The sequence below is a fragment of the Anomaloglossus baeobatrachus genome, chromosome 12, assembly GCF_048569485.1.
Source record: "Anomaloglossus baeobatrachus isolate aAnoBae1 chromosome 12, aAnoBae1.hap1, whole genome shotgun sequence".
In the NCBI taxonomy this organism is placed as follows: domain Eukaryota; kingdom Metazoa; phylum Chordata; class Amphibia; order Anura; family Aromobatidae; genus Anomaloglossus; species Anomaloglossus baeobatrachus.
In genome coordinates, this window is record NC_134364.1 from 98,232,102 (window position 1) to 98,246,325 (window position 14,224).

Consider the following 14,224-nt stretch of genomic DNA (forward strand, 5'->3'; position numbering starts at 1 on the left):
CCCTTTGCCAGGGCAGCCAAAAATTGGGAGGCTCCACATTGTCCCTGGATAGAGACGTGCATGATGGCCTGTAAACCTGAAGTGCCCATTGTAAGGAAGTGGGTCTATTTCAGTATAGCCCTTTGCCAGGGCAGCCAAAAATTGGGAGGCTCCACATTGTCCCTGGATAGAGACGTGCATGATGGCCTGTAAACCTGAAGTGCCCATTGTAAGGAAGTGGGTCTATTTCAGTATAGCCCTTTGCCAGGGCAGCCAAAAATTGGGAGGCTTCACATTGTCCCTGGATAGAGACGTGCATGATGGCCTGTAAACCAGAAGTGCCCATTGTAAGGAAGTGGGTCTATTTCAGTATAGCCCTTTGCCAGGGCAGCCAAAAATTGGGAGGCTCCACATTGTCCCTGGGTAGAGACGTGCATGAGGGCCTCAAAACATTAAGTGTCCATTTTAAGGAAGTGGGTGTATTATAGTATAGCCCTTAGGCAGGGCAGCCAAAAATTGGGAGGCTCCACGTTGTCCCTGGGTAGAGACGTGCATGAGGGCCTCAAAACATTAAGTGTCCATTTTAAGGAAGTGGGTGTATTATAGTATAGCCCTTAGGCAGGGCAGCCAAAAATTGGGAGGCTCCACGTTGTCCCTGGGTAGAGACGTGCATGAGGGCCTCAAAACATTAAGTGTCCATTTTAAGGAAGTGGGTGTATTATAGTATAGCCCTTAGGCAGGGCAGCCAAAAATTGGGAGGCTCCACGTTGTCCCTGGGTAGAGACGTGCATGAGGGCCTCAAAACATTAAGTGTCCATTTTAAGGAAGTGGGTGTATTATAGTATAGCCCTTAGGCAGGGCAGCCAAAAATTGGGAGGCTCCACGTTGTCCCTGGGTAGAGACGTGCATGAGGGCCTCAAAACATTGTTCCCATTGCAAAGGAGCGGGTCTCCTGTCGTTGTAATGTCCATTCTGCAAAGAATGGGCGAAAAAATTTACCACTGGGGGTATACCTGAAACAAAGGCCTAAGTATTGCAATTTGTAACGGTCATCATCATGGTGGCGCATGAGGAGAAGGAGGAGCAGTCCAGCGATTATCCAAAGTCCAGAAGTGTGTACCCATGGGTGAGTGGAGGTACATGGCAAACTTTAAATTCCGCTCTCATTTGCTGGTGGTGTGGTGAAGTCTGGCCCAATCCAACCCTTGTTCATCTTGATCAGAGTCAGCCTGTCAGCATTTTCAGTTGACAGGCGGGTGCGTTTATCTGTAATGATTCCACCTGCGGCACTAAAAACACGCTCTGACAAAACGCTAGCAGCAGGGCAGGCCAGGACTTCCAAGGCGTAGAGAGCCAATTCATGCCACGTGTCCAGCTTGGATACCCAATAATTGTAATGCACAGAGGAATGTCGGAGTACAGTTGTTCGATCTGCAAGGTACTCCTTCAGCATCTGGGCAAACTTAGGATTTCTTGTGGCACTACCCCGCACCTCAGGGGCTGTGGTACGTGAGAGGCTGAGAAAACTGTCCCACATCTTAAAGACTGTTCCCCTACCTCTGGCGGATTGGACTTGTGCCTCTCTCGGCTGTACGCCTCGGTTGTCCACTGATTCCTGACCTATGCCGCTAGCGTTTTGTGAGGGGAATGCTTTGCCTACTTCCGTGAGTATGGCCTTCCGGAACTGCTGCATTTTGGTTGACCTCTCCTCCACGGGAATAAGAGACAAAAAGTTCTCCTTGTAGCGTGGGTCTAACAGTGTTACCAACCAGTAATGATTGTCGGCCAAGATGTTCTTAACGCGAGGGTCACGAGACAGGCAGCTTACCATAAAGTCAGCCATGTGCGCCAGACTCTTAACAGCCAGGACTTCAGTAGCCTGACCAACAAGATGACTGAACATGCTGTCCTCCTCCTCCTCCTCCTCCTCCTCCTCCTCCTCATCTACCCTGTCCTCTGGCCAGCCACGCTGAACCGAGGATATGACTGGTGTGCATGTCATATCCTCAATTTGGCCGGAGAGTTGCTCCATGTCTTCATCCTCCTCCTCGTCATAGTCCTCCACTGCACGTTGTGATGAGACGAGGCTGGGCTGTGTGTTATCACCCACACCCACTACTGTTTCTTGCTGCAACTCATCGCGCTCCGCCTGCAATGCATCATGTTTGTTTTTCAGCAGAGACCGTTTTAGAAGGCAGAGTAGCGGTATGGTGACGCTAATAATGGCGTCATCACCACTCACCATCTTGGTGGAGTCCTCAAAGTTTTGGAGGATGGTACATAGGTCTGACATCCATCTCCACTCCTCAGGTGTTATGTGTGGAGTTTGACCCATTTCCCGACGGCTTAGGTGATGCAGGTACACAACAACTGCCCTCTTCTGCTCACATATCCTGACCAACATGTGCAGAGTTGAATTCCAACGCGTGGGGACATCACACACCAGTCTGTGAGCCGGAAGATGCAAACGGCGCTGAAAGCCGGCAAGGCCGGCTGAAGCAGTGGGTGACTTTCGAAAATGTGCAGACAGGCGGCGAACTTTTACCAGCAGATCAGACAGCTCTGGGTATGACTTTATAAACCGCTGAACCACGAGGTTGAGCACATGGGCCACGCATGGAACATGTGTCAGCTGGCCTCGCCTCAAAGCCGCCACCAGGTTCCGGCCATTGTCACACACGACCTTTCCTGGCTTTAGGTTCAGAGGTGTGAGCCAGTGATCTGCCTGCTGTTTCAGAGCTGTCCACAGCTCTTCTGCATTGTGGGGTTTGTCACCTATGCAGATTAGCTTCAGCACAGCCTGTTGCCGCTTCGCCGAGGCAGTGCTGCAGTGCTTCCAGCTTGTGACTGGTGTGGAGGGCACAGTGGATGAGGATGCGCAGGAGGAGGAGGAGGCTGAAGAGCATGACATTCCGGAGCTGTAGAGTGTGGGTGAAACACTGACTGAGGTAGGGCCTGCAAACCTTGGTGTGGGAAGGACGTGTTCCGTCCCTCGCTCAGACTGGGTCCCAGCTTCCACAATATTAACCCAGTGTGCCGTCAACGAGATGTAGCGGCCTTGCCCACAAGCACTTGTCCACGTGTCTGTGGTTAGGTGGACCTTGGGTGAAACAGCGTTGTTCAGGGCACGTGTGATGTTTTGTGACACGTGGTTATGCAACGCGGGGACGGCACACCGGGAGAAATAGTGGCGGCTGGGGACCGAGTAACGTGGGACAGCTGCCGCCATCAGGTCACGGAATGCTTCTGTCTCCACCAGCCTAAAAGGCAACATTTCCAGCGCAAGCAGTCGCGAAATGTTAGCATTTAGAACTGTGGCATGTGGGGTGTTGGCAGTGTATTTGCGCCTGCGTTCAAAGGTTTGCTGAATGGATAACTGAACTCTGCGCTGGGACAAGGACGTGCTTGATGATGGTGTTCTTTCTGCGTAGGCAACTGCAGGTGCAGGAGTGGAGGAGGCTTGTTCGCAGGCAGCATGGACAGAGGATTGGCTCGCATGCACAACCAGCGAAGACGTAGCAGTGACATCAGCAAGCACTGCTCCTCGACTCTGTTGTACTTCCCACAAAGTCGGGTGCTTGGCTGACATGTGCCTGATCATGCTGGTGGTGGTCAGGCTGCTAGTTTTGGTACCCCTGCTGATGCTGGCACGGCAGGTGTTGCAAATGGCCTTTTTTGAATCATCTGGATCCAACTTAAAAAACTGCCAGACTCGGGAAGACCTAACATTTGTACAGGCACCTTGTGTCGTCGTGTTGTTCCGGGGAACGGTTGCCTGACTTCTGCCTGGGGCCACCACCCTGCTTCTTACTGCCTGTTGTGATGCTACGCCTCCCTCCCCCTGTGCACTGCTGTCCTCGCTCTGCATATCCTCCTGCCAGGTTGGGTCAGTTACTGGATCATCCACCACGTCGTCTTCCTCTTCCGCACCCTGCTCCTCCTCCTGACTTGCTGACAATTGTGTCTCATCATCGTCCACCACTTGTTGAGACACGTTGCCAACTTCGTGAGAACGTGGCTGCTCAAATATTTGGCCATCTGTACAGACGATCTCCTCATGACCCACTTCAATATGAGCTGGCGAGAGGCCAGAATGTGTGAATGGAAACGTGAACAGCTCTTCCGAGTGTCCAAGTGTGGGATCATTAATGTCCGAGGAGGACGTGTACTCAGCCTGGTGGTAGGAAGGAGGATCAGGTTCAGAAATGTGCGGTGCAGTATCACGGCTACTGACACTTGACCGTGTGGAAGACAGAGTGTTTGTGGTGGTGCCAATCTGACTGGAAGCATTATCTGCTATCCAACTAACAACCTGTTGACACTGGTCTTGGTTCAAGAGCGGTGTACTGCTGCGGTCCCCAAGAATTTGGGACAGGACGTGCGAGCGACTAGATGTGGCCCTTTGTTGTGGCGAAATTAGAGCTTGCCCACGACCTCGGCCTCTGCCTGCACCACCATCACGTCCACTTCCTTGTTCCTTGCCAATGCCCTTGCGCATTTTGCAATGCTGTGCACTGCTGACGTGTATATTCACTACTTGTGCGTTATATCAAAGTTTCTGGAAATTGCACACAAGTGCACCTGTACGCTGCCACCAACAGGCACACACGTGCGGTTTTAAAAACCAAGCACGGACGCAATAAGAACCTAACAGGTTTTTTTGGGGAGCGACAATTACAGACAAGTCAGACACTAGCTGGACTGTTTTACACTGTGTACACCAGCCCCAGATATGATGAAGGCTGGTATACGGTCACCACTACCCTGCCTGCCTGCCTGCCTGTATACTGGTACAATAGTCCTGACAAGGACTCTTTTGGTCACTAGCCTGTATTCAGACCTGGCTATACCCTGCCTGTATATAGCAACAATAGTCCTGAGAAGGACTCTGCTACTGTACTCCGACCTGGCTATACCCTGCCTGCCTGTATACAACTAGAATAGTCCTGAGAAGGACTTTTGGTCACACTGTTTGCAGCCCTGCAACTGAAAAAGCTATAAAGGGCCGCAAAGCTTTCCCTGAATCAGCGACACTCTCCCTGCACTCACTGTCTGGATAGCTGTGAGCAGAGCACAGCGCGCCGGCCGATATAAAGGCTCGGTCACGCTGTGCAGGCCGGCCAATCACTGCAATTCCACAACTAACAGGGCTGTGGCATTGCAGTGGTCTGCCAGCCAATCCCTGCATGAGGGCTGGCTCTGAAAAGAGTGCCAACATGCAGAAATGAAGACCACGAGTACAGCACGAGTATCGCGAGATTACTCGGTCCCCGCCGAGCAGCCCGAGTACAGCGATACTCGTGCGAGTACCGAGTAGTGACAAGCATGCTCGCTCATCACTAATCGTAACACAATGTGGTAGAATGTCACCACCTAGTGGCTGCATTATAGAATGCAACACTCGTCACTGTCACTTTGCTGTAAACATGGTTCAAAAATAAATTATATTCATAAAGTATATATAATCCTTATAATTAAAAGTCTCCACTGATCTCTGAATAAAATAACTTACCTACAACAATTCCCCCAAACAGAGCAAATCCCAATGCTACCAAGAGGGCCAAACACTGAAAGAGGGCTTGAGAATGGGCAGTGCGCGTAGAGTCAGCAATTAATGGGAACACATCACTCATTCTGGAGGAATAAATATGGAAAACAGGAAAAGTTTAGTATATGCAAATGAATAACAAGATAAAAAAAAAATATATACATAGAACAGGCCTAAAAATCCCGATGGATGGATGGAAAGATATATGGATAAATGGATGGATAGATGGATGGATATATTGATGGATAGATAAATGGATGGATGGATAAATGGATGGATGCATGTATGGATGGATGGACAGATAGATGGATGGATGAAGGGATGGATGGATGGAGGGATAGAAGATGGATAGATAGATGGATGGAAGGATAGATAGATAGAGGGATAGATAGATAGAGGGATAGATAGATGGAAGGATGGATAGATAGATAGAGGGATAGATAGATAGAGGGATAGATAGATAGAGGGATAGATAGATGGATAGATACATAGATGGATAGGTAGATGGATAGATAGATAGATAGATAGATGGAAGGATGGATGGATAGATAGAGGGATAGATAGATAGAGGGATAGATAGATAGATAGAGGGATAGATAGAGGGATAGATAGATAGAGGGAGGGATAGATAGAGGGATCGATAGATAGATAGATAGATAGATAGAGGGATAGATAAATAGAGGGATAGATAGAGGGATGGATGGATAGATCGAGGGATAGATAGAGGGATAGATAGATAAAGAGGGATAGATAGATAGAGGGATAGATAGATAGAGGGATAGATAGATAGAGGGATAGATAGATAGAGGGATAGATAGATAGATAGATAGATCGAGGGATAGATAGATAAAGAGGGATAGATAGATAAAGAGGGATAGATAGATAGAGGGATAGATAGATAGATAGATAGAGGGATAGATAGATAAAGAGGGATAGATAGAGGGATAGATAGATAGAGGGATAGATAGATAGAGGGATAGATAGATAAAGAGGGATAGATAGATAGAGGGATAGATAGATAGAGGGATAGATAGATCGAGGGATAGATAGATAAAGAGGGATAGATAGATAGATAGAGGGATAGATAGATAGATAGATAGATGGATAGAGGGATAGATAGAGGAATAGATAGATAGAGGGATAGATAGATAGATAGATAGATAGATAGATAGATAGAGGGATAGATAGATAGAGGGATAGATAGATAGAGGGATAGATAGAGGGATAGATAGATAGATAGAGGAATAGATAGATAGAGGGATAGATAGATAGATAGACGGATAGATAGATCGAGGGATAGATAGATAAATTGATAGATAGATGGATAGATTCACTTACCCACCACCATAGATATCGGCAGTTGCTGCGAATGCTACTATGGCTCCTATCATTGCCCCCAGGATGCCGGGCATACCATGCAGGTTGTGGACCCCACACGTGTCCTGAATCTTCAGCTTGGAGTCCAGAATTGGCTGTAGATAAAAAAGAAGAATAAAGTACACAATCCTAATAAAGGGTCATAAACCAGTACAAAACAAAGCAGATAATGAGTATGCTGTAGATCATTCCTGTCACTGGTATTGAAGCATTAGGTCTGTCATCAGATTTTACAATACAAACTGTATATATTAGGAAATAGATCTCATAGACCTGATCAGGCTGGTGTACTTACTCTGAAAATCCATGTCAGAATGACTATATAATCCTATTTCCAAGAATATATTCAATATCTGACAGCTCCTCAATGCTCCTCCTCAGTGCTCCCCCTCAGTGCTCCCCCTCAGTGCTCCCCCTCAGTGCTCCCCCTCAGTGCTCCCCCCTCAGTGCTCCCTCTCAGTGCTCCCCCCTCAGTGCTCCCCCTCAGTGCTCCCCCCTCAGTGCTCCCCCCTCAGTGCTCCCCCTCAGTGCTCCCCCTCAGTGCTCCCCCTCAGTGCTCCCCCCTCAGTGCTCCCCCCTCAGTGCTCCCCCCTCAGTGCTCCCCCCTCAGTGCTCCCCCCTCAGTGCTCCCCCTCAGTGCTCCCCCCTCAGTGCTCCCCCTCAGTGCTCCCCCCTCAGTGCTCCCCCTCAGTGCTCCCCCCTCAGTGATCCCCCTCAGTGCTCCCCCCTCAGTGCTCCCCCTCAGTGCTCCCCCTCAGTGCTCCCCCCTCAGTGATCCTGTGACGCCCTGGGCAAGCCAGGGGTCACAGGTCATCACACCACCACACCCTACACCCCAGTTAGGAACACCTAGGCTAACCAAAAATCCTTGTTGCCTTCCTCCAGGGGCTGATGTCCACACCAGGGGGTGGGCCGGGCGGTTGGCTCCACCCACCAAGGAGTTCACAGCCCTGGAGGCGGGAGAACCAGGCAGTTCAAGTTAAGGGAGTGAAGTAGAAGGAAGCCGTAGTGGAGCTAAAGAGAAAGCTGAAGTGACAGAAAAGTGACAGTAGTAAAGCCTGAAGTTGGTCCGGGTGTGTGCCCCGGACAGTGACAGCAAGGTCAGCAGACGGCGGTGATAGTCTGCAGGGGGACTGCTCGGAGGTTGCTGGAAGGACCGCGGACGGGTGGTGACCCGGCGGTCTGGAGCAGTATACGAAGAACAGTCAGCACCAGGGCAGGGGCCTTTCGGATCCCGGCAAGGCTAGGAGTCGCCATAATTTTCCAAATCCGTCAGTGAAGGGGACGTCTGTCTCCCAACAACCAAGTCCCGATTGAAGGCAACAGTCCAACCGTTACAGAGAAACACCGCCACCGCCAGGGCACCAGTTTCTCAGCGCCAGCGCCTGCGGGCAAAGTAGGGCTCCTCCGGCCCATATCCAAGCCGGGGAGCGGGTTACCGGTGGGAACCCATCGCAACCATCATCATCTTAGGTGCAGGAAAAGGGACCGTCACCGTCAACTACTGGGGAAAGCAAGTGCAGCTGTCCGTGGGAACCGTCTTTCCAGCCGTGTGTTTTACCGAGAACTGTGTCATCGTCTCAGGCTGAGTGAGTACCACAGTGCCGTAAGGCACAGCGCTGCCCCCCCGCGTCCCTGCACCCCACCAAGCCCTGCATCACGCATCTCATCACTGGGCCCCGGGACAACAACCCCCTACCCACGGAGGGGAGAACCAACAACTTTGCTGCTCCCTGTCATCAGTCCCTGGGATCCCCATACAGAGCAGCGGTGGTGTCAACAAATCACCACAACCGTGGGTGGCGTCACGGACAATAAACTATCCCAAATCCCAATCCCCTTTCACTCACGGGCGAGGAGCGCCGATCGAGTCCCCGGGATCCGGCCCATCGCTCGAGCCACCGAGCAGCAGCAGGCCGCAGCAGCCGCAGCTGCAGCCGGACCCGAGCAGTGGGAGAGCGCGGCGTCCCCTCCTCCGCCCGCAACAATCCCCCTCAGTGCTCCCCCCTCAGTGCTCCCCCTCAGTGCTCCCACCTCAGTGCTCCCCCCTCAGTGCTCCCCCTTGCTGCTGATGCATAAATCTTACATTTCTCAGTATAAGCTGCAGCTGTCAGTCACAATGGGTGGGCAGAGACTGAATATCCATAAGATATGCATTATTAGTCAATAACATGAATTAATTTCACATATTGTGAGGTGACGTCTATAGTTTGTTTATGCCCCTTTTGGATCCTTTCTAATTTATTGGTGGAGACTTTAAGTGAACACTGTACTCACCGTCAAAAATTTGTATCCCAGAGTAGAAATGATTCCGGCAAGAGAACCGGCAATCATGGCACCAAAGGGAGTCAGCATCATTTCTGCAGAGGTTCCCACTGCAACACCGCCAGCCAAAGCTGCATTCTGAATGTGAACCTGTAAGTGGAGACATCACAGTGTAAAGGAAAAGCTATATACTATATTATATTCCTGTACATAGGAGCAGTATTATAGTAGTTATATTCTTGTACATAGGGGGCAGTATTATAGTAGTTATATTCTTGTACATAGGGGGACAGTATTATAGTAGTTATATTCTTGTACATAGGGGGCAGTATTATAGTAGTTATATTCTTGTACCTAGGGGGCAGTATTATAGTAGTTATATTCTTGTACATAGGGGGCAGTATTATAGTAGTTATATTCTTGTATATAGAGGCAGTATTATAGTAGTTATATTCTTGTACATAGGGGCAGTATTATAGTAGTTATATTCTTGTACATAGGGGGACAGTATTATAGTAGTTATATTCTTGTACATAGGGGCAGTATTATAGTAGTTATATTCTTGTACATAGGGGGCAGCATTATAGTAATTATATTCTTGTACATAGGGGGCAGTATTATAGTAGTTATATTCTTGTACATAGGGGCAGTATTATAGTAGTTATATTCTTGTACATAGGGGGACAGTATTATAGTAGTTATATTCTTGTACATAGGGGCAGTATTATAGTAGATATATTCTTGTACATAGGAGCAGTATTATAGTAGTTATATTCTTGTAGATATGAGCAGTATTATAGTAGGTATATTCTCGTACATAGGGGCAATTTTTATTATAAAAACAAACAAATACAATTATAAAAACACAAAATTGCCCAAACAACAAAATACAAATCACTGCATTCTGCAGTCACATATACAAAAGCACTAAATAATCACATTATATACATACATAAATGAAAAAGTCCACCCTTGGCGGAGAGAGAGGAAAAAAAAAACAAAAAAACATCATATCTCCTAACTGAACCTCACATTCCTCCATAATGTTGCGTTCCTCTAACTCCTTCCAATTTCTATGGCTTTTATCCACCGAAGCTCCGATATAACTTGATCGGCCGCAGCGGTGTGATCAAATGGCTCATCGTGCAGTGATACCCGGGTCCTCATGTGCCAGTGGTAGTATTTGATGACACTAATTATAATATACATGGTCTCTCTGTCGATATTACTGACATTAGAGGGGACACCGTACACTATGTCAGGATACTTTAGGGTCTGCAGTCTGGGGATGTGGAGATGATCGGACACTTCCTCCCGGATCTTCCTCCCCCCCCCAGCAATCACATATAAAGTGATCCATAGTCTCCTCCTGCCGACAACCAAGGGGACAGGTCCGATCAGAGACGCTCAGAAACTTCAGAGTCCCCCTGACAAAGAGCCGACTATGGAGCGAAAGCCAAGTAATATCGAACAGTTTGGAAGGAAGTCGTCTCCCGTTTAGGAACCTGAGACTGTCATGAAGGGTGGTCGTGACACAGTCCCTCAGGGCCAGTGGAGAATGGAAGAAAGTCCCACATATCCGAGCATACAGGTCTCTTCTCGTGTTGCTCTCAATGTAAGACCTCTCCAGTCCCCACTTCCTGACATACTTCAGACCATAGTCCAGATACTGGGGGAGGTGGTCACCTGTCCATCTCCTCCTCTTGAGACTGTGTGGTGCCCTGGACAAGCCAGGGGCCACAGGTAACAACACACACACACCCCCACCCCCAGCAGTTCACAGCAGTCATCCCCAGTGAGACCTGATTTCTTCCCTCGGGTTCAGACAGACACACCAGGTGGGCGGAGTCAGGCAGATGGACACGCCCACCGAGGAGTCTAGCTGGCCTGAGGCAAGAACCAGCTCAGACAAGTCCAGGCAGAGGAAGAGAGAGGAGGTCTGCAGAGAGGCAGACGCAGACTGGGGCCTAGGTTGGAGCCTAGGTCCTTCGTGTAGCCAGTGGGGCAGACGATAGTGGCCGTCTGCAGGAGCCGGGAAGACAGTCTTGGTGGAACCGTAGGTAGCCGGGACAGGGTAGTGGCCCGTCCGGTACCGAGCCGGGGAGCCAGCTGGAAACTGGAGCACAGGAGGAGCTTACACGAAGGTGAAGGAAAGGACTTACACTATCAACCTGAGGTCAGGGAAAAAACACCGCAGACATCTGTGGGACCCGTCCATCCAGCCGTTTGTTTGACCAGAGACTCCGTGTAAATTACTGGCTGAGTGAGTACCACCGTGCCGTGCGGCACAGCGCTGCCCCCGCGACCCTGCACCTCACCAGGCCCCGTAACCCGCCTGCCATCCCTACCCCTCACCGGGCCCCGGGACAACCAACCCCCCTACCCACGGAGGGGAGAAACAACATCCAAGCTGCTCCCTGTCACCGCTCCCGGGATCCCCGTCCAGAGCAGCGGTGGTGCCACAACCTCACCACAACCGTGGGTGGCGTCACAGACAATATCCCTAAACCACACCCCCCCCTTTCACTCACGGGCGAGGAACGCCGCTCGAGTCCCCGGGATCCGGCCCACCGCTCGAGCCACCACCGAGCAGCAGCAGCAGCCAGACCCGAGCAGTGGGTGAGCGCAGCGTCCCCTCCTCCGCCCGCGACAACTGCCGCCTCGCACCCAAGACTCTGCAAAAGGCAATATCCAGTACCTGATACTATTCACCCACAGGGAGCTACTGTTTGAGTCCATGTTCCCAAAATTCACCTTCAGAAACAAGGAGTCAAAGAAAACCCTTGGATTCAACATATCCAACCCACCCTCTCTCCGCTGTAAGTACGTTACTCCCCTCTTTACTAGGTTCAGCCTATTCCCCCACAAGAGCTGGAAGAACAGGCTGAAGAGCCTCGCTGAGAAAGGCTCTGGCAAAGGGAAAATGACAGAGACATACAAAAACACGGGGACCAGGTAAGTCTTCAACATAGTGACCCTTTCTCTGTAGGTCAGCCTCCAGTTCTTCCATCGCTGAACCTTTACATTTCCGGTTTCCAATTTCTCCTCCCAATTTAGCCTGGCATTATCATCCCTCCCAAATTTAACCCCTAGGATCTTAATATGGGTGGAGGCATTGGCAAACTACGGCAGATCAAAGCCGGGATCAGTGTCTAATGTCCACACTTGTACACAGGAGCAGTACTATATTATAAATGGAATATTACATGTTTGCTTCATCCAAACAAATAATGTATATTATGCTCTTTCTGATTCTTACCATATCCAGTTTTCCTTCACTATTCAGCATTGATGACAAGGCGAATGTGGACAATGTACAAGCAGCCAGTGAGTAGTAGGTGTTCATCACTGTCCGATGTTGGTCATCACCATGGGCTGTGACGGCAGAATTGAAGCTGGGCCAGAACATCCACAGATAGATTGTTCCTGGGAAAAAAAACAACAGATTTTAGGGGTAATTCTAAAAAGGAAATCCTGAGGTTTGATTGATTGCCTAATACAAGGACATTGGGCAAAAACTAATACCACTAGATTGTGCTGAAATAATAACACTTTACTGAGTGCAATTAGTAGTGCCATATAGTGCGAAGTAATAGTGGTGTTATACTGGATAGTGATCACATGATCATGAAGGAGTTGCTGTAAAGGAGTTTAGTTCAGACTGTATTTTGTTCATTGAAATAAATAAACAATTGTCAAATATAATAAACTGTAATATACCGATCATGGCGAAGAGGTCAGAATGATAGACAGATCCTTCCCTCTTACGACTCTTCTCCAGATGAGGTCTGTACAGCACACGAGATACCACTAGCCCAAAATAAGCTCCAAATGTATGGATGGTCATGGATCCCCCGGCATCTTTCGCCTTATGAATAGACAAGACGACAATGAGATATCATATCATATATACAGTATGAGTCTATTGTCACTTTTTGATATTTTTGGGCTTAATTTTTAAAAAACAAAACTAAATCGCTGAACTTTGTGACTGAATAATAGACCAAGAAAGGCATCCTTCGTGACATGGGCTTCTAGAAATGTGAGGAGCACTGCAACTAGGAGTGGAGAGAAGGGAGGAGTCACAGAAAATGGGAGAAAAGTTATTATGAGTTTTTATGGGTTCTTAGAGACTTTGTGATTGGATATAACCCATATGGATATTTTCTACATCTGGCTTCAAGACTTCAAGCCTCTCAAGAATGGAAACCTGAAGGCTTTTGAGCCTAGGTGGGTCTAGGAGTGGAGAGAAGGAAGGCGCTACAAAAAAAGACAGGTAAGCGATTACTTGTTTTTATGGGGTCTTAGAAACTCTGTGACTGGATATAACCCATATGGATATGTGGTGTGCTTGAGGCTTCAGGCGCTACAGGGTACTGCACCTCCATTAGGGTCTAGTACTTATCCTGGGTCCAGGGAAGGTCGGTGCCGGTTACCACTCACACATACATGCAGTAACACTGGGATGCCCTCCGCAATGGGGACCGGGCCAGGGTCGGGTCTCAGTGGGGGTCTCTACAGCGGTGAGTTTACAGGACGCCACCGCACCAGGGGCTCCCCGATCCACACCAGGGGCTCCCCGATCCACTGGAACCGGGGACTCAGGTTCAAGGAGAAGCAACCACCAGGGAGAGTCAGGAGCACACAGTGGGGAAGAACAGGTTGACTTAGTGAGAGTAGTGAACAAGACGGTGGCAGTGGCTGGGGGCAACAGCTTGGAAAACACAACTACAACAAACAAGGAGAGAACAGCTTCAGACACAGAGCAGAGCGGACATGCCGCGAGCAGCTCTGTGGGCCAGGGCATTCAACACGGTCACTGGGGAGAAGCAGGTGGCTGCTTCCACAGGACAGGTGCTGTCGGGGTACAGAACCCTAGGGCAGGCATACTTCACGTTGTCTACCAACTCTGCTAGGGTCGTGTGGAACGGCTAGAAATGTCACCGGACCCATCCCACCAAGTCTGCAGCCAAATAGCATATGGGATCTGTGGCTGAGGTCCTCGACCGGCCCCACATCGGAACCGCGCTATCAGCATAAAGAACGGGACACTTT

At 49.4% G+C, this 14,224-nt stretch overlaps 1 protein-coding gene across 1 annotated transcript in view; it reads right to left on the reverse strand.

Moving 5' to 3' along the window:
* RHBG (Rh family B glycoprotein) overlaps positions 1–14,224 on the reverse strand; it is a 42,536-nt gene that overhangs the window by 10,466 nt on the left and 17,846 nt on the right. Inside the window, exons 5-9 of the mRNA XM_075330806.1 lie at positions 12,890–13,037; positions 12,429–12,595; positions 9,182–9,319; positions 6,866–6,999; positions 5,492–5,613 (exon numbers count right to left, since the gene is read on the reverse strand). Of these exons, the coding sequence (XP_075186921.1) occupies positions 5,492–5,613; positions 6,866–6,999; positions 9,182–9,319; positions 12,429–12,595; positions 12,890–13,037 (709 nt within the window). The remainder of the gene's footprint in view (positions 1–5,491; positions 5,614–6,865; positions 7,000–9,181; positions 9,320–12,428; positions 12,596–12,889; positions 13,038–14,224) is intronic.